The sequence below is a fragment of the Rhinolophus sinicus genome, chromosome 4, assembly GCF_057876585.1.
Source record: "Rhinolophus sinicus isolate RSI-liver-muscle chromosome 4, RSI-T2T, whole genome shotgun sequence".
Classification (NCBI taxonomy): domain Eukaryota; kingdom Metazoa; phylum Chordata; class Mammalia; order Chiroptera; family Rhinolophidae; genus Rhinolophus; species Rhinolophus sinicus.
This window is the reverse complement of record NC_142504.1, coordinates 104,620,657-104,646,712: the sequence shown is the minus strand read 5'-3', so window position 1 is coordinate 104,646,712 and position 26,056 is coordinate 104,620,657. Positions and strand designations below refer to the sequence as shown.

The following is a 26,056-nucleotide window of genomic DNA, read 5'->3' as shown; positions in this document are numbered from 1 at the left end:
CTAAAGTTGTTTAGCTCTGTATCTATAGATCTGTGATAGCTGCTCCAAGATGAGAATGAGTTTTAAATTGATCTTTGAGTGTTAAACAATTGTGTCCACTGAAACATTTTTTTTCATAGGTTGGTCAACTTTCACATTTTCTCCATAAATGTTTTTTCCTTTCACTGTGGTGCAAGCTCCTCAAGCAGAAAACTCCCTTATACAAGACCAGTGTCCTTGGCACTGAGCATCTCCTTGGTGTGGGCAGTGAGTTCTCGTGAACTGAAAAAGTCTTTAGAATTTGTTGACTTTGGAGGAGATGTTTAATTTGTTTCTGAATCTGTTGTTGGAAGCACATCCATGGACTGTCTATAGACACTGAAAGCTTTACAAAATGTAGTTGGAGGATGTAACTTCCACCACCCAATATGCTGTTGGGCTTTTGCTGTGTGGATTTGTTAGCTTAACAGGGGGATACTGACACCTGGAGCACAGCTGGGTCTGTGCATCACTGTGCTGTGTTCTGTGGGCTCATGGGTCTTTAAATGACTTGGTGGATGGGATACTATTGTAAATGGATGTAGTGGGTTCAACTGTGGCCCCCAAAATATATGTCCACCTGGAATGTGACCTTATTTATAATAAGGTTCTCTGCAGATGTCATGAAGGTAAGGATTCTGAGATGAGATCATCCTCGATTGGGGTGGGTTCCAAATTCAATGGCAAATCCTTATAAGTGAAGGTGAAACAGATACAGACACACAGAGAAGGTCATGTGAAGATAGAGGCAGATTGAAGTTATGTACTACAAGCCCAGCAATGCCAAGGTTTGCTGGTAGCCACCAGAAGCCAGGAGAGAGACATCAAATGATTCTCCCTCAGAACTTCTAGAGGAAATCAACAGCTTAGGCCTCCAGAACTGTAAGAGAATAAATTTCTGTTGCTGTAAGCTACCAGGTCTGTGGTAATTTGTCATGACAGACCTAAGAAACTAATACGATGAAGGCACTCAAATGAAATATTTTACATAAAGCAAGGAACATATTACTTAAAGCAAGGGTTGGCAAACCATGCTCCGTGGGCCAAATCTGGCTGCTGCCTGTTTTTGTAAATAAAGTTTTATTGGAACACAGCTATGCTCATTCATTTATGAATCATCTCTGGCTACTTTTGTGCTATAACAGAGTTGATGAATATATTTACTAATATTTTTGTGTGTGTGCAAATACAGTTTTACCTAAGAGCGGGGCAATGATAGGGAATAAGGAATTCTGTAGTGGTTTCTTTGGCCACCCTTAATATATCTGCTTTGAAAATCTGTATGTTCATATTTTGAATTTGCTTAAAGTCACATCTCTCCAATAGAAGTAGAGATATTGATTAAAAGAAGTCCAACAAAAACAACTGATCTATAGGATTTGTGTAGCCTCAAGGTAGATTGTTTAGTTCAACCTCCTCCTTTTGACTTCTTGGACTTAATGTGAATTGGAAGCATTATTAGGTTGGTAGGATTGAGTAAGCAATAAACATACCCTCAGAATAAGGAAAAGAGCTATCTATCATTGTATTGAAGGCCCGTCTCTCCCAGATGGTCCTGGGTGCTTTTTATTTGATTAGCGATGAGGATGCAATTGGATAGGCTTTCTATCTTGATGTATGAAATTCTCCCAGCTCCTAAACAAGAGATAATGGTAACTGCATTTAAGTAGCAGACAACAATAGCTCATTTATTTACCTTAGTATAGTACTTAGTATAATACTTAGTATAATACCTTACTATAATAAAAGACATTATTTCTCTGTTGAGGAAGTCATCCTCAATGATGAGTCATGCTTTTCTCCTACGCTTTTTGCCTTTTGAAAAAAGCCTTTGCAAGTTTTCTAGGGAATTAAAGATTTAGAAATTTGGTCGTTGAACTTCTACTTGAACATTTCTGATTGCCTTTGAAAAGGGCTCCTCTTACAAAAATTTTTCGTATCTCTTGAAATTTTACTTCAAGGGCTTTATACAGGAAAATCATCATAGATGTACAAACAAACATTCAGTTACAAAGATGTTGATCAAAGCACTATTTACAGCAGTGAAAAATGGCAAAGAACCTAAACCTAAATTTGAAACAATGGAGAAATAATTTATAGTGCTTCCATACTGTGATCTTATCAAATCATATTTAATGACATGGAAAGATGTTCTTGATATATTTTTAAGTTGGGAAAAAAGCAGAAAACAACAGTATGAATGGTACAGAACAAGCACACCCTCAGAAAAACAGGTGAAAGTTTTAGGTGTTTTTTTATTTTATTCTATTCTTTTGCTTTTCTCTATTTTCTAATATTTTTTTCAAAGAATATGTTTGTAATAATAAGAAAAAAGAGTTAACTTACAATGAACTGATTGTCCTTTCAAATATTTTTATTTAGAATTGAGCATTGTTAGTTGATATAAAAATAACATTTTTCTTTTGCTTCCCAGAAAAATGATAAAGTACTTAAATTGTTGCTTGCCAGGAGAGTACATTTGGATAAGTCACTTTCTCTCCGGAGCCTTAGTCCCTTCTTTTAGAAATGAGAGCATTGAATTCTTAAATCTCTAAGTTCCTGGTCACCTACCATGTTTCCCCGAAAATAAGACCTAGCCGGACAATCAGCTGTAATGCATCTTTTGGAGCAAAAATTAATATAAGACCCAGTCTTATTTTACTACAATATATGACCAGGTCTTATATAATATAAATATAATATAATATATGTAATAAATATAATATAATATATAATATAATATAAATAATATAAAATAACATAATAAAATATAGTAATATGATATCAGGTCTTATATTAATTTTTGCTCCAAAAGATGCATTAGAGCTGATTGTCTGGCTAGGTCTTATTTTCGGGGAAGCAGGGTATGACATTCCGAGTGGTATGAGATAGTATTTGGAGCAGCCTTTCACTCACTAATAACAGCGCACTCAAATTGGAGGATAGCTCAGTTGCTGAGGCTGGGATCAGCCATCCGTGGGCCTTTGGACCCTGTGGAAGGCCCGCTGGTGAAGGAGCCCATGGTCTTGCTTAGACAACACAGAAAGCCTATTTCCCTCCTGGCCTGGGAGCCTTGTATTAGGTTAGTCCTTCCAAGAGTGGGGTTTCTTTAATCCTCTTTGTCTCTATCAAGCTATGGCAATGCATTTTCTTAGGGAAAAAAATTCTGCTTTTAAAATTTAATTTGTACTAATCGGCCCCAGGCAAAGAGAGGCTGCAATAAACTTAGTGTCAATTTCATGTTTTGCCCAAGTTTGTGAAATGTTTTGTTTTCGAACAACTTACCATTTCTCTATGAGGGTTGGTGGGGGACTCATCAGCCTGGCAATTCTTTTTCAGAAAATATAAGCCCTAAGTATTAGATCTGGCCTCTAAAATGTGTGTTGTCTTCACTTGACTTGAATGGGGCATCCTTTTCCCTCTGTGCCTCTCTCTTTCTCACTGTCCCTGCCTGTATTCCAACATTCCCGGGAGCTGCCCAGGATAAATGATACTCTCTAGGAATACATTGAGCTATTTCCCCAATAAGACTTTTGGGTTCCTTCAGGATAGGCATTGCGATTTTTCTCGTTTTCTGCCCTGTTCATATCCTGCCCTGTGTTGCACACAGTGAGCACCAGTACACCCTTTAGATTTGTATGAAAGCACCTTGCAGGAAACCCTCTCACACGCAGCCGTTTACTGAAGGCGGGGTCTTTCCAGTCCTGCTGTATTTATTACCCTCCACAAGTTCTCCTTCTGTTTGAAATTACAATCAGCCAGGCTCCAGAACGGTGTGCTTTGATGCATTGGTATGCTGCGACATTCTTGATGTTGGAACATGGATATTGAGAAAAACAATTCCTAGGACTGTTCATTCATTCATTCATTCATTCAGTCATTCAGTCAGTCATTCAGTCAGTCAGTCAGTCAACAACTGCTTCCTGAGTATGGTTCCCAGTGCCGTGTGGGCAGCACAGTCAGAGCAGAGTGAAGACTTTGGGTGTCTGCGGGGTGGGTACAAAGATGGGGAGGGAGATAACGGAAAAGGGCTGTAGCGATACATAGGCTCTGTGGTGGGTCTGTCTGTCCTCCATCTGTCCATCCATCCAGCAAACGTCAGTTGAGAGCCTACTAAGTTACCAGCACTGTTCTCGGCATTGGGGACATAGTGTGACTAAGACAGGAACAGTTACCTGCTTTGTAGAAGGTAGAGCTTCTAACATACTGAGAGACACAGATAAACAATGAGTAAATAAATAAACACTATCATTTCAAGTGAGGAAAGAAAGTGCAATGAAGAAAAGTAACACAGGGTAGGAGGATGGAGACTGCTGCGGGCATTCAGGGAAGTCTCTGTGAGGAGGTGGCCTAGAGACTGGGGTGACGGTGCACTGGGCTGGGAGCCACGCCGTGTTCTCCATGTAACTCCGCCATAGAGCAAGTCCCTCAGCCCGTTATTGATGAAATAAAATGAAGTATGTGGCTGTCACGTTCCAGAATAATGTCTTATTATTAATAGCGCAAAGGCTTGTTGCATGATTTGCATTTAAAGTACCTCTGGAAAAATTGTGCATGGGGGGAATTTTAGTATTGGCTACTAGTTCATGTCTGGAGACAGCCAAGTCCAGCCTTGCTGGAGTCCTACAAATCTCCAAGGAGAATTCTTCACAACACTGAGAATAAGAAAAAGGAAGATGCGTTTCATCTTTTCACTGGGTGGAGTGTGTTAGTGTGTTATCTGTGGGGTCTTCCTAATGGGACAGAAACAACCAGCAGTGTTTTCCAATGCACAATAAAACAGTTTATTTGAAAACAATGCATTCAGTACTGTGTTTGGCACATGAGGCAATGAGGCAGGCACATTCACACTTAACAGGTACATTTGGGGAGCTGTCGAAGCAAATCATTGCATTTTCTTCACAAACTACCGTCACAATATACACGCAATTACCTCTACAAAAGAAAGATGATGGGCCTTGTTCACCAAGAAAGCAGAAGATATTTACACATTCCTCAGTCCGGAGGCACTGGCTTCTTTCCGATCTCCATGGCCCTGTCAGTCTGGCAGCTTGTTTGTAAGGGCAGCTGAGACTGTCTTTCACAAGAGGTGTGAGTCTGATTCCTAAGGGCCACGGCTTCTTCTAAAGAGCAAGAGAGCTTCTGACGTGGTTGGGAGGGAGAGAAATCTTCAGTGCCAGTCACTCAGCATCATATGGCATTTTCCAAAATAAATGCATCAAGTACGTGGGGGACAGGGCACGATGGTTATAACAATATAAGAAGCATCTATTTTCCCTGACACATGCTTCTTGCTCATTTCTTTAATAACTTACATTCGCTGTTCTCCCACCTTTTGACCTTTTGGTTTCATCATTATAGAGAACTTTGTTCCTCATTGTACACTGATAGAACATTCTTTCAAATGATGCTAACATGAAATGGTGAAACCAAGTAGGTTAAGTGAGAGAAGCTATCACATTCTTTTGTCTTGACTTCTGATTATGCTTTCACAATGGATTGTCAGCTTCCCATCCAAAGAGTGGAGGCAGCATGGTGTGGTGTAGAATCAGTGGTGGGAGGCCCAGACTCTCATTCCAGTTAACTAGCTGGGAAGTAAGTCACTTCCTACATTTGGAACCTCAGTTTTCTCATCTCCATGTGATGACATTGATCTAGACGCTAAACCTGAGATACCATCTAGTTATGTGAAGGTCTGACATGGATTTAGGTGACTGTCCTATGCAAGTAAGTGATGCTGCATTGTGATGGTTCAATATTTTTGTTCTGTGTCCTGGGAGAATTTCAGTAATTGCTCATGCTTGTGACTGGATCTCAACCCATTAATAAACCTCTCCCAGGGCTCTTGGTTGTAAGGCTGCTTTTCAGCATGGTAAGGATTCAGATCTGGGTCTTGAAATGTGGTTAGAGCATTTCAGACGTGGGGACCAGTTATTCTAAGTCCTGAAAAAGGGTCTAGACTCCAGATTTCAGAGGGAAACCTCCCCTTCCCTTTTGCAATTACTTCAATGGCTTTATTTCACCTACACACATTGACCAAACCTCTCTCCTGTTTTCTGCCAATTTTCTTTCCCCACCTCCCTCGCTAACAATGTTGTGGGAGTGGCTGGTCCCTCAAGGCTGGTTTTGCTGTGAATTTGTCTGTAATAAAACGGGGCCGGCTGTCAAGTCCATTCTGACTTATCTCTTTGGTGTCCAGAAAAGAGCCAGGTGAGGACGGCGTACTTTGTGCTCAGGCTACATGCAATTTGATGTGAATACAGAACAACATCTGGACAGGTACCTGACTCATTGAAAACAAAATGCACCTTATTCGGTATAGAGAAACAAGCTCATTTGGATGACTTAAGGAAAGTAGAAAACAGAGGCATACCTTGGCCTTTTAAACATAATAATGAAAATATCTAAGTTGAGTTTCAAACATGTACAGTCTAGGAATGCCTTACCAAACCCGTAGGATATTTTACTACAGCAAGGAGTGTAGATTTGGTCCTTTATTATTTAATTTTGATTTACTACACGCAGAATAAAAACAAACCACTTATTGTATATGAAAAATTAAGTACATTTTTTCCAGCATTGCCTTCCAAAGGATTTAATTAAACCCACCAAAGAATGACTACTATCAGAAAAACCTTTTATTTGCAAACAAAGCTGCTTCTGTGCTCACCAGGGTATCTGATGTCCAAACACTCAGTAAGTAGGGCATTCAATTACAACTACTGGAAGAAGGCAAGTTATACTACTGCTCAACACCACGGGACTATAGTGGCCAAATGTTTGTTGGTGGTTATTTTGTCAGGGTCCAGCCTTACACTAGCTTAGCTAAGGGCAAGGCATCACTTGGTGTCTTCCCCTGCAAAGCTCACCCAGTACTTTACTCATTTCATGGTGTTTCTTGCACATTTGGAATTTTTATGAGGGCAAATAAAGTCCAGCTGAGTGCATACTGAAACCCGGGGCTTGAGGCTTACTTTGCTGGGTGTCCCCCTGGGGGGTAGAGACAGTTGAACCACTGAACCTCTCTAGGTAAGCTTCTAGGATGCCTTATTCTTCCCTTGTTCCTTTGTGGACACTGACTTCTGGATGTCTGTGAATTTTGTGCTGTATCAGAAGGATGAAGAGCTGTATCAGAAGGATGGACTGGGGAAAGCAGAGAATTGCGATAGACTATAGGGTATGAAAAAAGATCAACGAAACATGGTTTTAACTAGCAGTTAAATTGAAGATATTTACCTGGAAGATCCCCCTTAGAAATTAGAAATCTCCTAAGGTACTGAGGAGTTTGTTGGGAGGTTCCTAAGAGTCACATGGCTAGGAAATACTTTGAACACCTTAGGGTCTTTAGCCTCTGGGACCCAACGATATACTAAAAATTAGTCTAACTAACCAAAGTAGAAATGCCTCCTTGGGGGAGGGGCACTTGGAAGCCCCTCCAGAGTCACTGCTAGCCTGTGCTGGTTGGTGCTCACGGACTCAGAAATTGTTCAGGCAGTGCTGTGCTGCAGCCAGCTCATGCCGGCTCTTGAAAGCATAGTCACATTTTCGGCTGGTTGAAATCAACTTAGTAGCTTGAAACTGGCTATGATGAGAGTATTTACACCACAGGCATTGGCAAAGTGCTACAGATCAGGGCTCTATCATTCTCCAGAGCCAGTTGTTAAACATTTAGCAGCCCACCAAAGAGCTAAAATTGGCTCTGAGTCTTACAGCAAGGAAATCAAAGGAGCCCTTTAGTATCTCTGATGATGAAAGGCTTTGCATGTGCACAGCTATAGAAAGGAGCCTGGCCAAAACTTCATCGGGAGGCCAGCGCCTTATTCAACAGAGGCTGGCCCAAGGCAGCCAGTGCCAACTCATCACCTCTCATATACTTAGTTGGTCTTAGAATTTTAGCCCCTTGAATTCTTTTTGACTGGTTTCATTTTAACCTGAGGACCTTTGCATTTGGGGCATTACCTGGAGCTTGAGAAATCAGACCCCTTTAGGAATAATTTAGCCTCTGGGAATGACATCCAAGTAGAATCTGAATGAATCATTTAACTTTCCTGTGTATCTATTTGTAAAGATGAATGACCTGAGATCTGCCTCTTAGTTTGAAATATAAAGAGCTGGCCTTGGGGTAAAGTATATTAAAGCTACGTCTCCCCACTCTGACTGCCTTCAGGCTTACATCCGTTCTGTCTAAACTAACCAGGTACTATCTGCTTACAAATTAGTGACTGGTCAATTCAGCCAAAACAGTTAAATGATTGAGTCAGTAAGACTATGTCCCTGTTGCCAAGTATCACGGTAACTTCAAGGACCAGATCTGCTACTAATTGCATGAGGAGTGATAAGCATTCAGCTACTTGGGTCATGATGGCATATGACTTGACTATGTGTTGTTGGTCCCCAAATGCCGGCCACATCCGAATCACCTGGGATTTGTAAGCTGGGTTTATCCCAGGACATTCTGAGTCAAAGGTCTGGAGTAGGGAGCAAGAAATGTATTTTAAAGAGCTTCTCACGCCATATAGCTTTGTTTGCTGGTGGATTAGCGCATAATCCAGGTCCTAACCCCATAACCCTGTTGTAATCTTAAATTGGAGTCAGTTATTCTATGACAGGCTCTTTCCTGCGATTCCGCTGTAATCAACAAGAGAATGAGCTTCATTAAGGGTAAAAACATCTATTCAAACACATGTATCTTCAATAAGTTATTACAATAAAAAGGAATTTTAAGAAATACTGCATAATACAATAATGACAATCTAAAATGTGCTGTGGCAAGGCCATCAGACTGTGAAAGAGGCATATTCAGTCATTTTGACCCTTGGTGTCAGCTCACCTGTGGCCTTGATTAATTGAGCCACAGAAGCCCAGGCAGGTTAATCAGGTGGCCCTGGGGCTCTTAAGTCCCATACTTGTGATGCTCCAGCTGGGTTTTTCAGCCACACGGACACAGCCACAACTCTCTTTGTGAAGCAAAAGGACAGTTCTGTACATTCAGGGAGCAGGAAAGGCTAAACAGATATTTTGTCTGGTACGTTCACACAATTAGGGGAAGAAGGATGGAAGGATCCAGAATTATACAGAAAACTTCTCAGTCTGTCATTTTGCACATGAAGACCCAGCCCAAATCATTCATTATTATTTGCACATCTTAGCATAGTGAACTAAAAGCAATAATGCAAAGTCTGCTGTAGAAATTGATTACAATATGGAAGGCGTTGACAAAAGGTCTTTCTTACCTCAAGGGGCCCCAGCTGAAAATTATACATACGGAGAAGTACATAACCATTCTCAGTATTCAACTTTTAAATTATGCATACATATTACTAAAACAAGCTGTTATTACGATGAATAGATTACTAGATAACATTCCAACTGTCAACTTGAACCGTCAGTACCTGTAATTGTGATTTACCAGATTTATCACAATCATAATTTATCGTGGGGTTTTTCTCTCATTTCAGGGAAGAATGTATGTTATTATCAGTGGACTTTTGTATGCTTAGGCAAGCATCCCCTTTATTGTTTTGCATTGAGAAATAAATAATTTTTGGGGGGCGGGGATGTTTTCCCTCCCTTATAGCCTTCCTGACTTATTTTCTGTGCCTTGTGAAGCCCAGTCCCAAATCATTTCCCTTTGAGCCCATCTTCATTTGATACTGACAAGGCCAAGAAGCAGATGAGAAGTCATAATTTCTCCACTGATTCCCTGTGCAACCTTGGGAAAGTCTCTTAGCTTCTCTGTTTCTCCATTTCTTATTTGTGAAGTCAAGAATTAGGATTAGACATACTCAGAGGCTCTTCCGTTTTCAGTGTCCTCGGGCTCCACAATTCTGTCCCTGCTTCCTCAGGCCTCCAGTCAACACCTCTTTGCTGTCTGAGTGTGTCTAATAATTAGTGCCTTGCCCAAAGTCAGAAGAAATGCTCTTATTCCCTGGCTGCCCCCACAAATAGGTTAGTCCTGGCATTACGTTCATGGGGGACTGGGCACAAGGATGTGTGGGGGGCCGGGGCCCTCCCTCTGCACGTCCTGGCTGGTAGCCCCCTAGTCAGATGCCCGATAGCAAGGTCACAGACAGATGGCACAGTGGTCTCAGCCAGCACTGCTAGGCACACAGCACGACTACACACAAGCACTTTTACAAAGCTCAAGGACACTTAAGACACAGAAGCAAAGGCAGAGGAACCATAGATGTTTAATCAACAAATATGGGGAAGAGTTTCTGGGTGTGGGAGGCATTCTTGATGTCACATTTTAAGTCTTTCTCCCCTGGAACTACGTGCCTGCACGTGACTTTCAGAACAACCGAGGAAAACTGAGGGACTAGCATTAAGCAGGTTGCTAAATGTCTGTGGCTTTTTTCCCCCTCTGTAACCGAACTGGTCATTTGTACGGGTGTCGTGTGTAGACAGCCTTGGGGGCTTTATGATGAAATGTATTCTAGTGGCTAAGGGTGGCCTCTGCTGTAAATATCCTCAAAGAGGAAAGGTTCTGGCAAAAGGATGCACTTAACCTAGGACCAATAAAGCAAGGACAGCGCCAAAGCCAGGGTCTGTATCTGCAGCTGAATCAGGAGGGGTTCCCAGCGGCCCTGTCTGCCCAGTTCACTGCTCTTGCCCACATAGGCCCAGAGTTCTGATGACTCACACCCCTGCCTTTATCAGGAATCATGGGACCCACCAACTCTTTTGGTCGTGACCGTGGTTATATAGTTTCATCTTTGAAACAGTCTTTAAAAACAAAGAGATTTTGTATGATCAGCTAGAGGCTGTTTTCTCTATGCTGGAACTGTAGGTCAGAGGTATAACTAACAATAAAAATATCAGTAAAAGCTGCCATATGTTGAGTGTTTACTATGTGCTGAAAACTGGGATAAATGCTTTGCCACATATTGCATCTAATTTTTGAAACAGGAGGGATGTAGGCTGTATATAAAGAACTTATAAATGATGAGAATTGTGGTTAGTCACTGTGGGAGGGCTTGGGATTTTCTTCAGAGATTTTTAAAGAAAAGGGAAGGGTGGTCTTTTTGGATCACCTCCCGGAAGGCCTGCCTGGAAACTGGGGATAAGCCTGATCTCTAAGCCCTTCTAGTTCTGGAAGACAAGTCTGTTTCCTCAACGTTCTGAGCTCTCCTACAAGTGATAAATGAAATGATGGAAAAATCCTCTTACTGTAGATTAAAATGGAGCCAAGAGTGAAATGAGATTAAAAAAAAAATCTCCCTGAACTTAAACAAAGAAAGCAACAAACACCTGGCATTATGATGAGATCTATTTTAAATGGTCCATCATAGACCAGTTAATTGGTTTTTAGGGATTCTGGTCTTTTGCTTTATTAACTTATATGGTTCAAAGTGTCAATGTATTTATATTTAGTGAAATCTAATGGGCACATTGGGATGAAACTCTAGAGTCAGAATCTGGCCTGTTGTAATATTGGCATTAATATCACTTAGCTGTGACCAAGTCCTTAGGAAGAGCCAACTAAACACTTGTCAGTTATCAGTCTTGCAGCGGTCCTAGCAGAGCCCAGCATGAGATGTATTGTCCTCGAAAGTGACAGGGAACAAGCATGGTGTGGTTTGGATCCCCATCAAATTCTGCTATTGAACTTAAAATATTTTTAATATCTCCCCTCTAATTATTTCAAATATTGAGCTGTTTTAGTGTTTTTCCATTTCGAAATATCGATTCCCACTTCTACCCATCTATTTGAATGATTGCCATCTGTTGTCAGAGGTGTCACCTGTGATAACACATTTGAACCTGTATGTTTTTGTTTTTTCCATTGGTTAATATTTGGATCTATGTAGGCTGCTCTGATTAGGTTTTTGAAAAAACATTAGAATAAGAAAACTCCCCTTTAGGACCAGGCAGAACATGAGCATTAGGACTGTGTCTTTCCTTATTGTATTTGGTTTAATTTTAGGCATGATTATACCTTTCCAAAGAGGGGCAGTGAGGTGAAGACTGAACTACAATAATTGTTTTCAACAGTATCTGTAGCATTCCAAGCAATCTAGATGAGATTTCGGAACAAGAACAAGCTCCCCCACCCAAATGTATTACAAATGTGCTTGAATGGCATTTGGAAAGAAGAACCTCTTATTAAAATTTAACATCAACTTGGCCAGACTTTGCGCTGAGCTGGAAGAACAAAGTGCTGCTCAGTTAAAAGCCAGGGGTGGGAGTGATGTGATTTCTACTCCTAAGGCTGAAATCATGAAAAAGAGAATGGCCAACTAATTCCTTCATGGCAGGTCTACACATCTCAAATTCCAAAAGCTAGTTAGTACTAAATCTGGCCACTGCTCAATGGCTTTTCCTTTTGAAATGCTTTGTTTGTAGATGTACAGATCTGATTTCAGTGGAAAGAGGGACTATCCAGTGTCTACAGTTGTCTGGAGGAGAACAAATGGTTCTGGAGTGGTGTGGCTGGGCAGACATAGTGACACTGAAGAGGACCTCACCTGAGACTGTCCACATGGGGCCGGGCCTGGCCAACCTCTGAGCTTCTACTCAGCTCGAGTCCTGCTGGTTCTCAAAGGCTCGGAACGGGCAGTCTGGTTACGACCCTTCAGGGTATATAGGATCCATAACAACTTCTAAGCATTCTTCTTCCTTCTCTAATAGCCTGGGCGCTTAAGCTAACTCATTGTTCCTTTATTCTGAGAACTCCCAGCCCAGTGCTTGGGTTGGAATAGTGGGAGGCACTAAACAGAGGCTGGCATGCCCTTGCACATGTGGCAGCAGAATGGTCTGTCACAATAGCCCTCATGTCAAGAGCTGCGATGCCACCCGTGACATAGGCTTTCTTTGCCATCATGAAGGCTGCACTGTATTGTATGCCGCTCAGCACATGTATACCACAGGGGGACCACTCTGTTGTAGCGTGAGTGACTGGACTAGTGAGAACTTCACAGGAGGTGTTTCTTATCAAAGTAATCGTGATGTGCTCAGTTTGCCATGAAACATTAAAGTTACCCAGAGCCTTGAACACATCAAGTACAGATACAACACATACAAGCAAAGCTAATTTAGTACGATTCCTAACAAATGATTAAACTCCATGGTGGTGGGGCAAGGGGAGTGGTTGTAGGGAGAGAGACAGAGGGAGAGAGGGAGCGAGAAGGAGAGGAGGGAGGGAGGAGGAGAGGGAGAGGGAGATGAGCTACGCAAACCAGTTTTTTATGTTTCCATTTTGAAGAGCCAGATCCCACCCAGGCAAAACTGAAACCTTCCCAAATTGGCCAGAGGCCTCTCATTATGAGGACTGGATCTGAGCAAAGCTGCAGAAACTACAGCTCTGGTCCTCATTTAAAAAAATGAGGGGTGGTTTATTATTAAAATACAAACATGAAAATACTTCAAACCATTCTGTTAGCAGGGTTCCAAATGCACATTCCCTTTATCAAACAAGTTTCAATCATGTAGATTCAATGCATCTGTCCTGCTAAGACTCTTCAAAGAGTAATGCAAGAGAGGGAGAGAAGACATCTTTCCTGTTAAATGGCAGACAATCCTTATAAGAAATTCTCTAGGGTTCTATGCGGATGACTATTCAATTTGATTTGGGGCACTTTTTAAACAGCCATTTGGCACTTTCTTTCGGAGTTCTTAGGCACAGTGTGACAGAGTCAGCTTGGTGAGCCCTTCCCCATGCATTCGGTACAGCAGCTGAAACTCTGCAGGCAGCTGGTGGGACTCCTGCCACTTGGTGGTAAATTTGGTTCCTTTTTTGTCATAGTAATGATATGGAAGATCTTCCCTTGTGTTGGGATCAAATCCAAAAGGCCAAAATCCATACAAGTGGATCTCTTCACATATTGCTGATGCAAGGGTGTACATAAGAATACCTGTGCTCAGCCGTTTGGGCGACAAATGTTTGTTTTTCCAGTACCTGTGGAACAATAAGTACAGGTGGATTCAGAGGCCAGTGTTGACGGTTTCACCAGGTCATTGTAACGGCTGGGACGTGAGTTTGTCCACCAACTTAGACAGTACTTGCTTTGAATCTTTGTTTTCGACCACAACATACCTCTGGGCAGGACCGGCTACATAAACGGTGAAGCCCAGTGCAAAATGAAACTGTGGGTCTTCATTTCAACAATCACTGAGAATTTCAAGAGGGCGCTAACAGATTATTAAACCAAGTGCCGTGCCCTTCTGAGGATGGGCTTCTGTGTGGTTACACAGGTTGCCCACATTTGAAGCCAACCCCGCCTCTGGGTTTCCTTGGGAGCGTCTCTGACTCAATGGTGACACCACAGAAGCCCACCACTGGGAATGACTATGCTTCTCACACACAAAGGGCCCTTGGAAATGGGGAGGAGATGGTTTAATCTAAGGGGACCTCCTGTGTCACTTCCCTACCCAAACCTACAGATTCAATCCTTGTTCTTGGGTGTGGAAAGATTGTGGGGCCTTATTTTTCTCTACCATCTTGTAAAATATCATATTCCCTGTTCCTTTGTCATCTAACTAGGGGTTCCCTAGCCCTTCGTTAGCATGTCAGGACCTAAGAAAAGTATTTATGAACTTTCTGAATTAAAATAAAAAGCTAAATTATGGTTGCCGTTCCATCCGTATTTAGATAGTATTTTTAAGCCTCCCTGCCTATACTGAATTTGGGACTGCTGTGGAGTGTGTGTACATGTGTGGGCACACGTGTGTGTTTATCATTGGCTGTGCAGGCAGAATTAAACTTTTCATGAATCAGCTTTCTGTGGACTGTATTTCCTTCCAGTTTTCATTGAACTAATGTGTTTGGTTCAAGCTTGAGTGGCAGTGGGGCACTATGGCTAACACCCCCCAGGACTTCTGAAAGGCTGGGGACAGGGTAGGCCACAAAGGCCAGTTTTCAGAAGTTTCTAAGCACATGTAGTTCCTTCTTCACTATTTCAAAGCTTTAAAAAGATTATCCTTTCCCATTCCAGTTGAAATGTAAAAGTTCAGTCTTGGTTTTAATATTCTAACCTATAGAATTAGAATGACGAAAGAATTCTTTTGATACAACTGAATTTAAATAGAGCAAGAGGGGAGCAAAATGATGAGGTCAAAAGACCACAGGGCAGGCTGGCAGGCGGCCTGACTTCTCATTCTGGTGCTGCCCCTTTGGGCAGTGACGTTGGGCAAATAACACCTGTTCTTTGTACCTCAACTGACTCATCTTTAAACTTAGGAGTTGGGCTACATTACCTCTTAAAAAGGTAACCGTACAAGCTGGGAAACTGAGACATTCTCAGTTTTTAATCTGTTGTCCTCAATGTAATTATTAATATTGCCCTCTTTCTCTCAAAGAAAAAGTTCCGGTTTGGACTATAAATGACGAAGACGACAGGATGGGAATAATCCATGGTGGGATAAAAATCTTTAGAATTCCCTGTTTATCAGGCCTCCCAAAACCCACTCTAACTTGTAGTAATATCTGGACAGTATGTTGGGACATTGGGGCTACTTGCATATGGGGAAATTGGAGTTGAGACAGTTTCCTCAGATGATTTAAAGAAAGAAAATCCTATAATTGATCTTGCTTTATAAAGTGCCCTGGATTAGTGGTTCCAAATTCTGACTGCATATTAGAATCATCTGGGGATTTTTAAAGAAATACCAAGTGCCTGCCCAACCCCCACCAGACAAATTATGTTAGAATTTCTTGAAGTAGAGCCTGGGCAACAGTATTTTTTCAAGTTATCTGAGTGATTCTAATGTACAGCCAGAATTAAGACTCATTGTACTAGATGAAAATGTTGCATTTCTGGTCAATCTGTCTATCAAATTACAAGGGATAACAACGAGCTCATAAAATACTTTTCACATATTTTGGCCCCCAAATCCAAAATTATAAAGGCAGATTATATAATTTATGATTTATCTAGGTGGTTGTTTAATTTTGGACATCTATAAAACACCCAAATATCAAATAAAAACAACATTCTAAGTCAACTGCATCTTTAAAAAAAGCTGCTTGATTTGTCTAATTTAACCATTGGTATTATTGGGACATAGCTAAACATTTAAAGAAAATTCTTGATCTGTGGTAATTTCACTCTTGCTCACAGGGCTTAGCACCAAGGAAGGGGACAGGGAATAGAGTGAGGAGGCTAATGAACCACCAATCCCCCCACTTGGCACTTGGTTACTAACTGGGGATAGAAGGTTGAACTTCTTACCTAGAATAATTCATTACAAAACATACGAGTTTGCTGTAAAGTACTAAGCTAACCACAACAAATAACTAATCCGACAGTTCCCACCCCCAAAAGATACAATACTGATTTGCCATCTGGTGGGGTATGAATTAAAGGCAATAAAGTATACACACCTGTTGACGTGTTGCATTATATTTCCAGGCCAAGCCAACTGGACCTTTAACTGACCTCTGTGTTCAACAAAAAAGTCAACTAATGTTCTGGTAACAGTTGCTGAAGTGTGGAAGAAAAATGCAGGGATCCAAAGAATGGCCCCATCGAGCTTTTTTAAACTTAGGAAGAAGTTATTACGGTCCTGAATGGTCAAAAGGTTGTTGTAATATTTTTCCAGGATGCTGGGGTTGAAGGTGGTAAGGTTGGTTTTCCTTCCAACATCTCTTTGGAAAGCCTCCGTAGGGGCAAAATTGCAACGGAAAACAAAATCTGACTTATCTATTTCTGCTCCACACCGGCTCCCTGTCAGGATCCCACTATTTCCAACCACAGCACAGATGTTATAATGCTTATTCACAATGGGTGACACATCTGGAAGCAGTGATCGGAAGTTATTGCTAATAGAGAAAACATATTTATGGTTGGAATAATCATAGTGCATCAGTTGTCCGATCCGAACACTATTCTTGGTCAAAGAAAAATTTTTTATTACATCGACATGCTGAAGAATTTCTTGCCTAAAATGAAAAGAAATTCATTAAATGCATCCCATTCAAAACTGATTTTCCATCTTATGTCTTAAGCTGCCATTTCATTCAGACAAGAATCGTAGGTACATCGAATCCAAGAAAGATTATACACATTCATAGTAATTGTGGTCTTTGAGGGGAGGACTGCTTCAGCATCTATAGACATGTGCTAATCTCCCAGTCAAGTTGTGGGTGTAATCTTTTGAGGCTTGTAACCGTTGTCCTTTACAGTTTTAGCTGCTATCCTTTGGTTTTTCTATGTATTTGATCAAGGGGGAGGCACAGGCCAAGCTGTCGGAAAATACAGGGAGACATTTACACAGGCCCCAAAGAGCTCACATGAATGCAGAAAAAATTGGTGACTTAAGAGTTTGTAACTAGGGACTAGTTGTTTGCTACTGGGCTGCAGTGTTCAAGGAAGATCCAATATCACTGGTGTCCAAATAAGAGCCAAATAGAAATGAATCAGTATAGTACTATCCATTATTAAAATATGAAAATGGTAATAGCAGTGAGTGTAGTTGAATATTTAATAGAAATGAGATAATCTCATTAAGGTCCTTTGAATAATGAAACAGAGATATTTTTCTACTTGATTACATAGCAACACAATGTAGTTGGAGATACCTAATCCTTAGATAAAGGGCCTATTGTAAATCCTAAAAAAGTGTGTATGTTCTAAGAATTCAGAGAATAAACAAGGCAAAGGTGATACTTAGCACTAATTTCAGGTTGCTTTCATTTTGAGCTTTAAGTAAAATTAAGCATCTCCTAAAGTCTCAGCTATTTAAAATATTTAAGAGAGACCAGTAACATGTTACTTAGCTATTAGAGTCTCCAATTCTAAGAAATCACATTGAATTTTTTGTGTCTTCTGCCTAAAAAAATAGCAGGATTGAAACTAACTGCTTTGCATATCATCACGTTACCTGCAATTTTATTTAAAAAATTTACCTCATTTATTAACGTATAGAGCCACATAAACTGAAAGTTTTAATCCCAAACTTCCAAAGTTACCAATATTGTTCTTTACAAGCTGTTACTAAGATAAAATAAGTTTAAAATGATGCTTGGAAAATTAATAACTAAAGATTACCTAATAGATGGATTGAAAGAAGGGAAGTTTTGAGAAAGGAATATTGTTCTGGCTGGTCATTTGGGTCACATGGCTTGTGTGGGAAAAAATATTTTTATTGGGTTAGAAGTATGTTTTTGAAAAGGTAGAATACACCCATTAAAGTTTTCTGCATTGTCTATAAAATTAATATTGGATTAAAAACCCAGTAGTTAAAAAAAGGCATTTCTACGGTTTTTGAATTAATCAATTATTGTCATAGACTAATTTCTAATTGAACAGTGTTTTAAAATTTTTAATCACAATCACATGACTGTCAACTTTTCAAGTAAACAGTATTTTCATGACACTGTGGATATCTACTAAATTTGTTTTAATTCTGTCATTAGATTAAAATAAAAAAGAGAGGACAGTAACTAGAAATACTATGACCAAAACACAATCCCCTGAATAGATTGGTAGAATAAGTATTTAAAATAAGTATTCACACTCCTAATGAATACACTAGATGGCCCACATTCCATTTAGCAGCATAATAGTCCCACCCAGAAGGAAGGAGTAATAGCTTATCTGGGGTTGCTAAGAGTAGACCAGAATCACTGAGGAGAATAAATAAATGTTCATAAATCATATCCTTCTTTCCCACTTCAAACAAAACAAAACAAAAAACCCCCAAAACAACACAAACCTCAACCAACTACTTTTCCCTCACTCCTCATCAACCCCTCCATGTGTAGATGAGGCTGCTACAAGACAACTAATAAGAATGATATTGGGTAACTTTTACAGTATGTTAAAAGTTGTAAAGGTTTAATGAAAACGAACACACAAAACCAAAACAAAATTACACTTAAATATCTGCATATATTTGGGCCAAAATTTTCACTACAAATTTGATAGGGACGGAATATAGTATTTTCTGTGTGTTTCAATGAGACAATATTATTTTATTTCAATTTTTTTTTTAGTGTAGGATGAAAATGCATTAGGTGGTCTTTTCACAATTAACTAAAAAAAAAAAAAAAAAAAAAAATGGCTTTGGCAGTGTTAGCCTTGCATGTCATGGTGCTCAGTTAAGCCCAAGTTAGGGACTATATTGGAAATAGCTTTTTTTCTGTCATTCAAATTGGTCTTACCGATGCTTTCTTTTTATGAGAAGAGACTACATACATAAAAAACGTTACCAATCAGCCTTTGCACAGTGAGGCCAAGAAAATAATGCAAATACACCTTGGGGTGCGGGATAGAATTTTGTTATTTTGGATTATTTTGTTTTAGTATTTTCTTTTTTGAGCTCCAGAATTCAAAAACACCTATCCTACCTTTGATGTAAAAACGCTGTCCGATTAAATGTCCACTTAGAAGGTTTCTCTTGGAGTTCGTGGGTCAGAGAATTCGTGATGGGCACAAAAGACGGATTTAGAAACTTCAGCGCAAATTGTGACCTGGAGAGGGGTATGAGTACACACACTGGCCTCAGTTGGGGGCAAGCCAAGGTAGCCATTAAAGTCCAGCCGGGGGCGGGCAGCTGGCACAGCACAGGCTCCATCCCACCCAAGAACCCCCTCTCATTTGGTCCACCCTCTGCTCCCCCGCCCCACACACCCAGGAGGAAGAAAGAAAACTAGGGAAATCCGTCTCCATTGTCCAGCCCTCCGGGTGCGGGAGAGACCATAAAATGGCCGTCTCGCGGAGAGCAGGGGCGGGAGCTGGGCGCCCTGCTGGAGCTTGGTGCGCGGTGCGGACCCGGGAGTCAGCACCGCGGACAGCGGCCGCGCCGCTGTCAAGTCGGACCCGCGACGCCCCTGCTGTCCGGGTGAATTGATTTTTGGAGAAAGGGCAGAGGAAACCCGAGACCTAGGGGAAGGCTGGGGATGGCTCCTGCTTTAACCTCTTCCTTCCCGACCCTGGGTCTGATTTCATTCCCTGACTTCTAATTGGGGGTCCGCCGGAAGCCGCCGGCCAGCTCCGCTCTTCTGCCCAGGTGGGGCTTCTCTAGGTTCTGCACCTCTGGCCCAGCCTAGACCACAGGTTGCGGTTTGTATTTGCCACTCGCCCATCAGGAGGCCCTGCCGGGAGAGCTCCTAGGGGTCAAAGGTAGGGGAAGGGGTTCTCGACGAGCTGCGCCAAGCTGCTCCTGGCGCCTGCCCAGTCCAGCCTCGCTCCCGGCGGTGACTCGGACCTGGGGCGAGGGTGGGCGGCCCTTAGGAGGTTCGCTTCCCGCAGGGGGCGGGGGGATTGCAGAAATCCCGGAAAGGGGGAGATAGCAGCGTGGGGGAAAGGATCGAGGTAGAACACCCCAGGGGCTTCGTGAGACTAGACCCGCGCATCATTTGATGGTTTGGGGAGTGAGGGAGAGGAGTTACAGGGGAGTGCGGCGTCTGCGCCATGAAATCGCCCCTGGACCGCCCAGAACCCGGCGGCGGAGTCTGCGGACCGGGCGCGGGGAAGATGCTCACCTCACGCACGTCCGTCTCCAGGTTCACCGCCCCCTCCCAAACACACACATCGCCTCTCCCTCAACCACCATTCTCCTTAAAGCCTACCCCCATTTTGGAAATGGGGGAAGGGATGCCAAGGAAGAATACGCGAAATGCAATCACATCGATTAGGACAACGGCGTGTAGGGGTGTGGGTTAAAAAAATAATAATAAAGGGGTGGAAGGAGGGAGAATGAAAGAGGAGTGGAAGGATCGCGCAGTGTCTTGCCCACAGTGTCTCGGAGAAGCCAAAACAACTCCCTCTCACCGCCCGACCCCCCGACCAAATGCCGGAGGGCGCTCCGAGGCCCGCACTCACCGGAATCCCGCGTGGAACATGTACATTCGGGGCGCCCCCGGGCTGGCGTACTTGGAAGTGGTGAAGATGTTCTCCTTTTTCAGAGACACGTAGCTGATGAGCGATAAAATCAGCAGGGCGACGCTAAGCATGACCAGCCCCAGCACGCTGGCGACCCGGGCCATTTTGCAATGTCTCATCCCGGGCTGGTCTGGGATCAGGGACAGCGGGGAAATCGGTCCATTGAGCGGCTAGCAGCTCGCTGGCGTGTCGGCGTGTGTGAGTGTGTGTGTCCGCGCGCGCGTGTCAGCGTGTGTGGCGGGGGAGGGGACCGGCCCGGGGAGCCGCGGATGCCCGGGGGTGGGGGTGGGGGTGGGGACGGGCCGGGGCCCCAGAGATCAGCCGGACCCCCACAAGGCTGGGGCGACCGGGGTCCCCAGGCTGAGCAGGAAGATGGAGGGTCTGCGTGGCTGCGCAGCGATGGAGCGCGCCGCGCTGTGCGTCTTTGGCTGCCGGCTCAGGCTCCCCCGCGCGTTTCCAACGAGGCTGCCATCTCCTCCGCCGCCTGCAAGATAAATGTGATTGGAATAACGTTACAGTTCGATCTAAGCACAGGATTTAATTAATGAACTCTAATCTCCCAAATAACCGGGGGAGGGGCGGGAGAGGGAGGGTAGAAGGGGAGGTGGCAGAGGGAGGGGAGTTGAGGCGGGAAGGCTGCTGCCCACGTCAACAGCCTCCTCTTGAGGGTGAGGGTGAGGAGGTGGCTGTGGATAGACAGACGCCCAAACTTACTTTAATAGACCATTCATTACTTTATAAATATATCACACAATAGGGAGACAAATAACTGGATTTACTGTACTAGAGGATACACACCAGCTGTGCACTTCTGAGATGCAGGGAGAGTGGTTTTAGGAAAGCAGACATTTAAAAGCTTCTCCTCACCACAGAGACATTGCCCAGGGCCCCACAGGGTAGCACCCTCCCAGCACCCCAGGAAGGAAATCCTAAACAGCAGCTGGTCCAACCCGCCTTGTGAGTATGTAAACCTTGGAATTTTCCAGGATCTCTCCCCTAAATGCCTCCTATACCCACTCCATACTTTGCTTCTCTCTAAAAGATGGGTAGTGCCTAGTAAAGTTGTGAGGTGAGCTGTGAGTGTGGAGGGCCTGGCCCCCACTCCCCAGTCCTCAGCCCAGCAGCGGGCCAAGTGCTCACGTGTTAACCAGGCCTGGAGCAGGTCTCCCTAATTTAACTCTCCATTCTCCACTTTCCTGACCCATCCCTGTGGCCAGGCCTTGGGGATGGGCCACTTAACTTAGTCCTGAGAGGCCTAGACGCTGAAGGCATTATAAATCTTGTCCATTATAAATGCACCGAACTCTCTTTTGAAGGAGCTCAAGAAGCAGGTGAGAGAGGCTGCCTCTGAGAGTGGAAGGGAAGCTCACTGCCTGGCACTTTGTATTGGTTGACCCCCCTCAGTGTGTTTTAGCATATTCATAGGTTGCCTGTTGTAATATCCATTGGAAATCAAAATTAAGCCACCTTCAGTCAGGCTGTTGGCTTCTCAGAGGCAACCCGCATGCTTCTTTAGCTCTGCTCTTTGCAATTGTGGCTTTTTCACCCTAGCTTTACCCTTGTCTTGGTCCTTCCAATTAGTGGTCAGTAAGCGCTAATGAAAGAAGCTGGAGATGAGAAGTTGGCCTTTGAGAGCCTTTTCCAACAAAGCAAGTTGATATTTTCCAAGTTGGTCATGATTTCTTTCTCTCCTGAACTTCTCGCCTGACTGGTTTTGGTGGAGCTAATGTCTGTGGGCTATGAATTCTTCAAAGGGGGGGGGGGGGGTGGCGCTGGGCTGTAAGCTCCAGCAGAGCCAGGGCTATGTCTTCTTCTTCTGTTTCCATGTACTGCCCAGCAACTGTCTCATGTAGAGGACATGCTTAATAAATACTTGGGGACCGAGTGAACGCCCTTATGAAACCCATCTGTCTGGTATGGACAGTGGCACACAGAATGCAATTGTCTGTTTCTAGTGACAAAGGGAGTTGGTCATTTTGCACCCACTATGGACATTTTATACAAAAATCTAAAAATGTGGGTCAAGAGGACACAAATAATCTTTCCCCCATGGAGCATTTTATCATTTAAAAAAATTAGAAAAGGTCTGCACATCTGAACATGATGAATATTTGAACCACATTTTAAAAATAATTATTATAGTTTTGTTTTTTTAAGAAGATCATGTGAATATAGTGTAAAATGCCAAAAGGAGTAAGATCTTACGAGAGCTGCCTAGGAATTACACATGTCGGAACAATTCTTGTTGGACAAGAAGTCAGGGGACACACCAGGGAGCCTAGGGGAATGGTTGCAGCTTCAGGCTCTGGAGCCAGCAGACTTGACTTCAAAAGCTTCCTCTGGCACCCACGAGCCACGTGACCTTGGGTAAGCTATCAGCCTCTCTGTATTCAGCTCCTCATCTGCAGAACTGGACTAAAAACCTCCCAGGGGCTGGGGGACTATTAAACAAAGCATGTAAAGGGCTTGGCACAGCTCCTGGCCTGTATCCAGCAGTTAATAACTATCAGCTGAACAGTTAGGGCAAGTTTTTAGTGTCCTCCTCTCACTCCATACATGTCCCCCTGCAAAATGCCTGGGAAAGGATGTACTTGGTGAGGCATTTGCCTAAAGAAAATGGCAAAGATCAAGAAGCTCTTCGGTTCCCTTTATAAAATAGCATTAGAGGCTTTCCTGGGATATATGCTAAGGACTCCTTCTGCCTGGAGTTAAAAATTGATATACTACTTATGTTTAGCACACCTCTGTGAACCATCTAAAGAAAGTTCTACTGGGATGATGCCCATATTGCATGTAGGTCACTGAAAGTCAGATGATGTAATGGGACTAAATTAGCCAGAAAAGAAACGGGCAGGCAGGCAGGAATCCTTGCGATATATGCTGGGCCTAGAGGTGAAAATGGATTGCTCAGTAATTACTAGATGGAAACGTCCTGAGGATGGTGCTTCAGAGAGCAGCTGCAGCTACTGGACATGGAACTTTTCACACCTGGGATTACAGCTACCTATTATGTTATAAAATAATGATATTTTTAAAAAATCACCAAATTTCATTGGAAATCAGACCTATACAAGTGTATAGGGGGTTGAAAACAAGAAATACAGAAATGAAAGACCCCTCTGATTTAAGTTTTCTAAGGGAGTTGTTATTTTGGACACAAGTACTTCCCTCTTCCACCCCCATGAGTGCCCATCTTGCCAACATGGCTCTGCTGCCATGTGTAGTCCTTCACCAACCCACATCTACTAAGAGTAACTTGCCCACATGGGTGGGGAAAGCTGGGAAGGATGGTGTCTTTTGTTAGAAACAGCCTGATTTATTCATTTATTTCTGTTTTCTTAATCAATCCATGAAATGAAATGTACTTGTTATCAAGTATCATGCTGGGCAGACACGGGCTATAAAATCTCTGTTGATCTTATAATGCTTACAGTCTTATAGGGGAGCGAGGAATGAGCGTACTGCTGGTGCTTCTACAACAATAGAAGGCTGATGAGAGAACTGGGGAGTGAACTCTGCCTGCGAGAGCCTGGCAGGGTTCTTCCTAGAGGGCAACATCTGAGCGAGGGTTTAAAGCATGCGTAGGATTCATTAGGTAACAGTGGAAAGAAGACATTCCAAATAGAGGGGAGACTAGGAGGCAGGGAAGACGAGGGTGGGCTCAGGGAAGAGCAAGAGGCATGAGGTGATCCACAAAAGAAGAGCCTAAAAAGGGAGTTGGGGGTTGGGTTGTGAAGGGTCCTAGATGGCATGCTGAGGAGTTGGCTGTATCCTCTAGCAGCACTGCTCAGACCATCCAGTGTTTATAGAGAGGCACGGCTCAATCCAATTTGCATTGAATGGATGTGGGAGCAGCTGGAGTCAGGCCCACGGGGAGATGAAAGCAGCGGGCTCATGTGGACGTCACTTGATGTATCCAGCTGCCCACCAGCCTAGCCTGTCCACGTGCTAGAAGCCCAGTGTGCCTGAACTTATCAATGACCAGCTGACCATTTTCTGTTATGAGATAGTCCTAAATAAGGCAACAGGGGGTTGACTTTTGGAAGGACAGGTGACCACTCCTAGATGACATGGAGATCCAAGTCCGGCGAGCTCGAGGAGCATCCACTGGGAAACTTCTCTTTGGCCATGTGTGACTGGAGTTCTTTCTGCACGTTATTGCCTGACTTCTTAGTTTCTGGTAGGTCTAACAACGGCCACAGAGGAAACATCCTGGGATCCCCTGGGTTTCTACCTTCTATTGCCTCACAGGAGATAAATACTTTATGAATTCAGGGGTGGGAAAAAGCCATTGTGGTCAAAGAAAGCTGCACAAAAGCTCTCAGATGGAACTGAGACTAGAAAGATGCATGGAAGTTTCCAGAAATGGAGATGGTAACAGGGGGGCAGGGCAGGCAGGGACAAGCCAGTGAAAAAATATGTGGAAGCCAAAGAGGGAAAGGCATGTTGGGGCCAGCAACTAGATAAACCCCCTCCGAAGAAAGTGAAAATGGCTGAGAGATAGAGAGCTCTTATGTGCCAGGTGCTTCTTTTTTTTTTTCTTCTTTAAGTTACTTTTATTTTATATTTTTTAAGGAGGGCGCAGCTCACAGTGGCCCATGCGGGGATCGAATTGGCAGCCTTGGTGTTAGTATTAGTAGCATCACGCTCTAACCAACTGAGCTACCCGGCCACCCCCCACCAGGCTTCTTATACAATACTGGTTACCTTTGCTCTGGTCTGGTGAGGAAGGCATAATTATCCTCCCTTTATACTTGAAGAAACTGATGTTAAGGACTTGCTCAAGGTAGAGTTTCTTCGACTCTAAAGCCCACCATTTCCACTATTTTATACTGCTTGCACGCAGGTCCTGAGACAGAACTGGAAACATGTGCATGCCTGGGAAGTTTGAAAGCATCATCCTTTGGCAATGAGAACCACTTAATACAACTGATGATGATGATGATGACGTCATCTCCCATTTATTGCATACTTGCTATGTGCTGGGTACTAGGCATTTTTTGTAACTGAGCTCATTCAGTCTCCGTTTCATCCCTCTGTGGATACAAGGACTGCCACGATTTCAAGAGTGAGAAACTGAGGCTTAGAGAGGTTAAGTAACTTGCCACGGTCACACAGAAAGTGGCTTCAGTGTGTTCCATTGGTATCCCAGGGTCTAGAGGAAGAAAGCCCTAAACCTCCTCCCTTCGTCATAGTGCCACAAGGTTACTGAG

General features: G+C 43.1%; 1 protein-coding gene across 1 annotated transcript; it reads right to left on the bottom strand.

The window, feature by feature from the left end:
* Window positions 1–4,778: 4,778 nt before the first annotated feature.
* Window positions 4,779–21,419, bottom strand: ST8SIA3 (ST8 alpha-N-acetyl-neuraminide alpha-2,8-sialyltransferase 3). The gene is made up of 4 exons (XM_019722272.3): window positions 20,784–21,419; window positions 19,307–19,429; window positions 16,340–16,897; window positions 4,779–13,915 (listed from the first exon to the last, which is right to left on the bottom strand). Exons 1-4 carry the CDS (start codon window positions 20,960–20,962, stop codon window positions 13,633–13,635), a joined length of 1,143 nt encoding a protein of 380 aa, XP_019577831.2. The 5' UTR covers window positions 20,963–21,419; the 3' UTR covers window positions 4,779–13,632.
* Window positions 21,420–26,056: the final 4,637 nt, after the last annotated feature.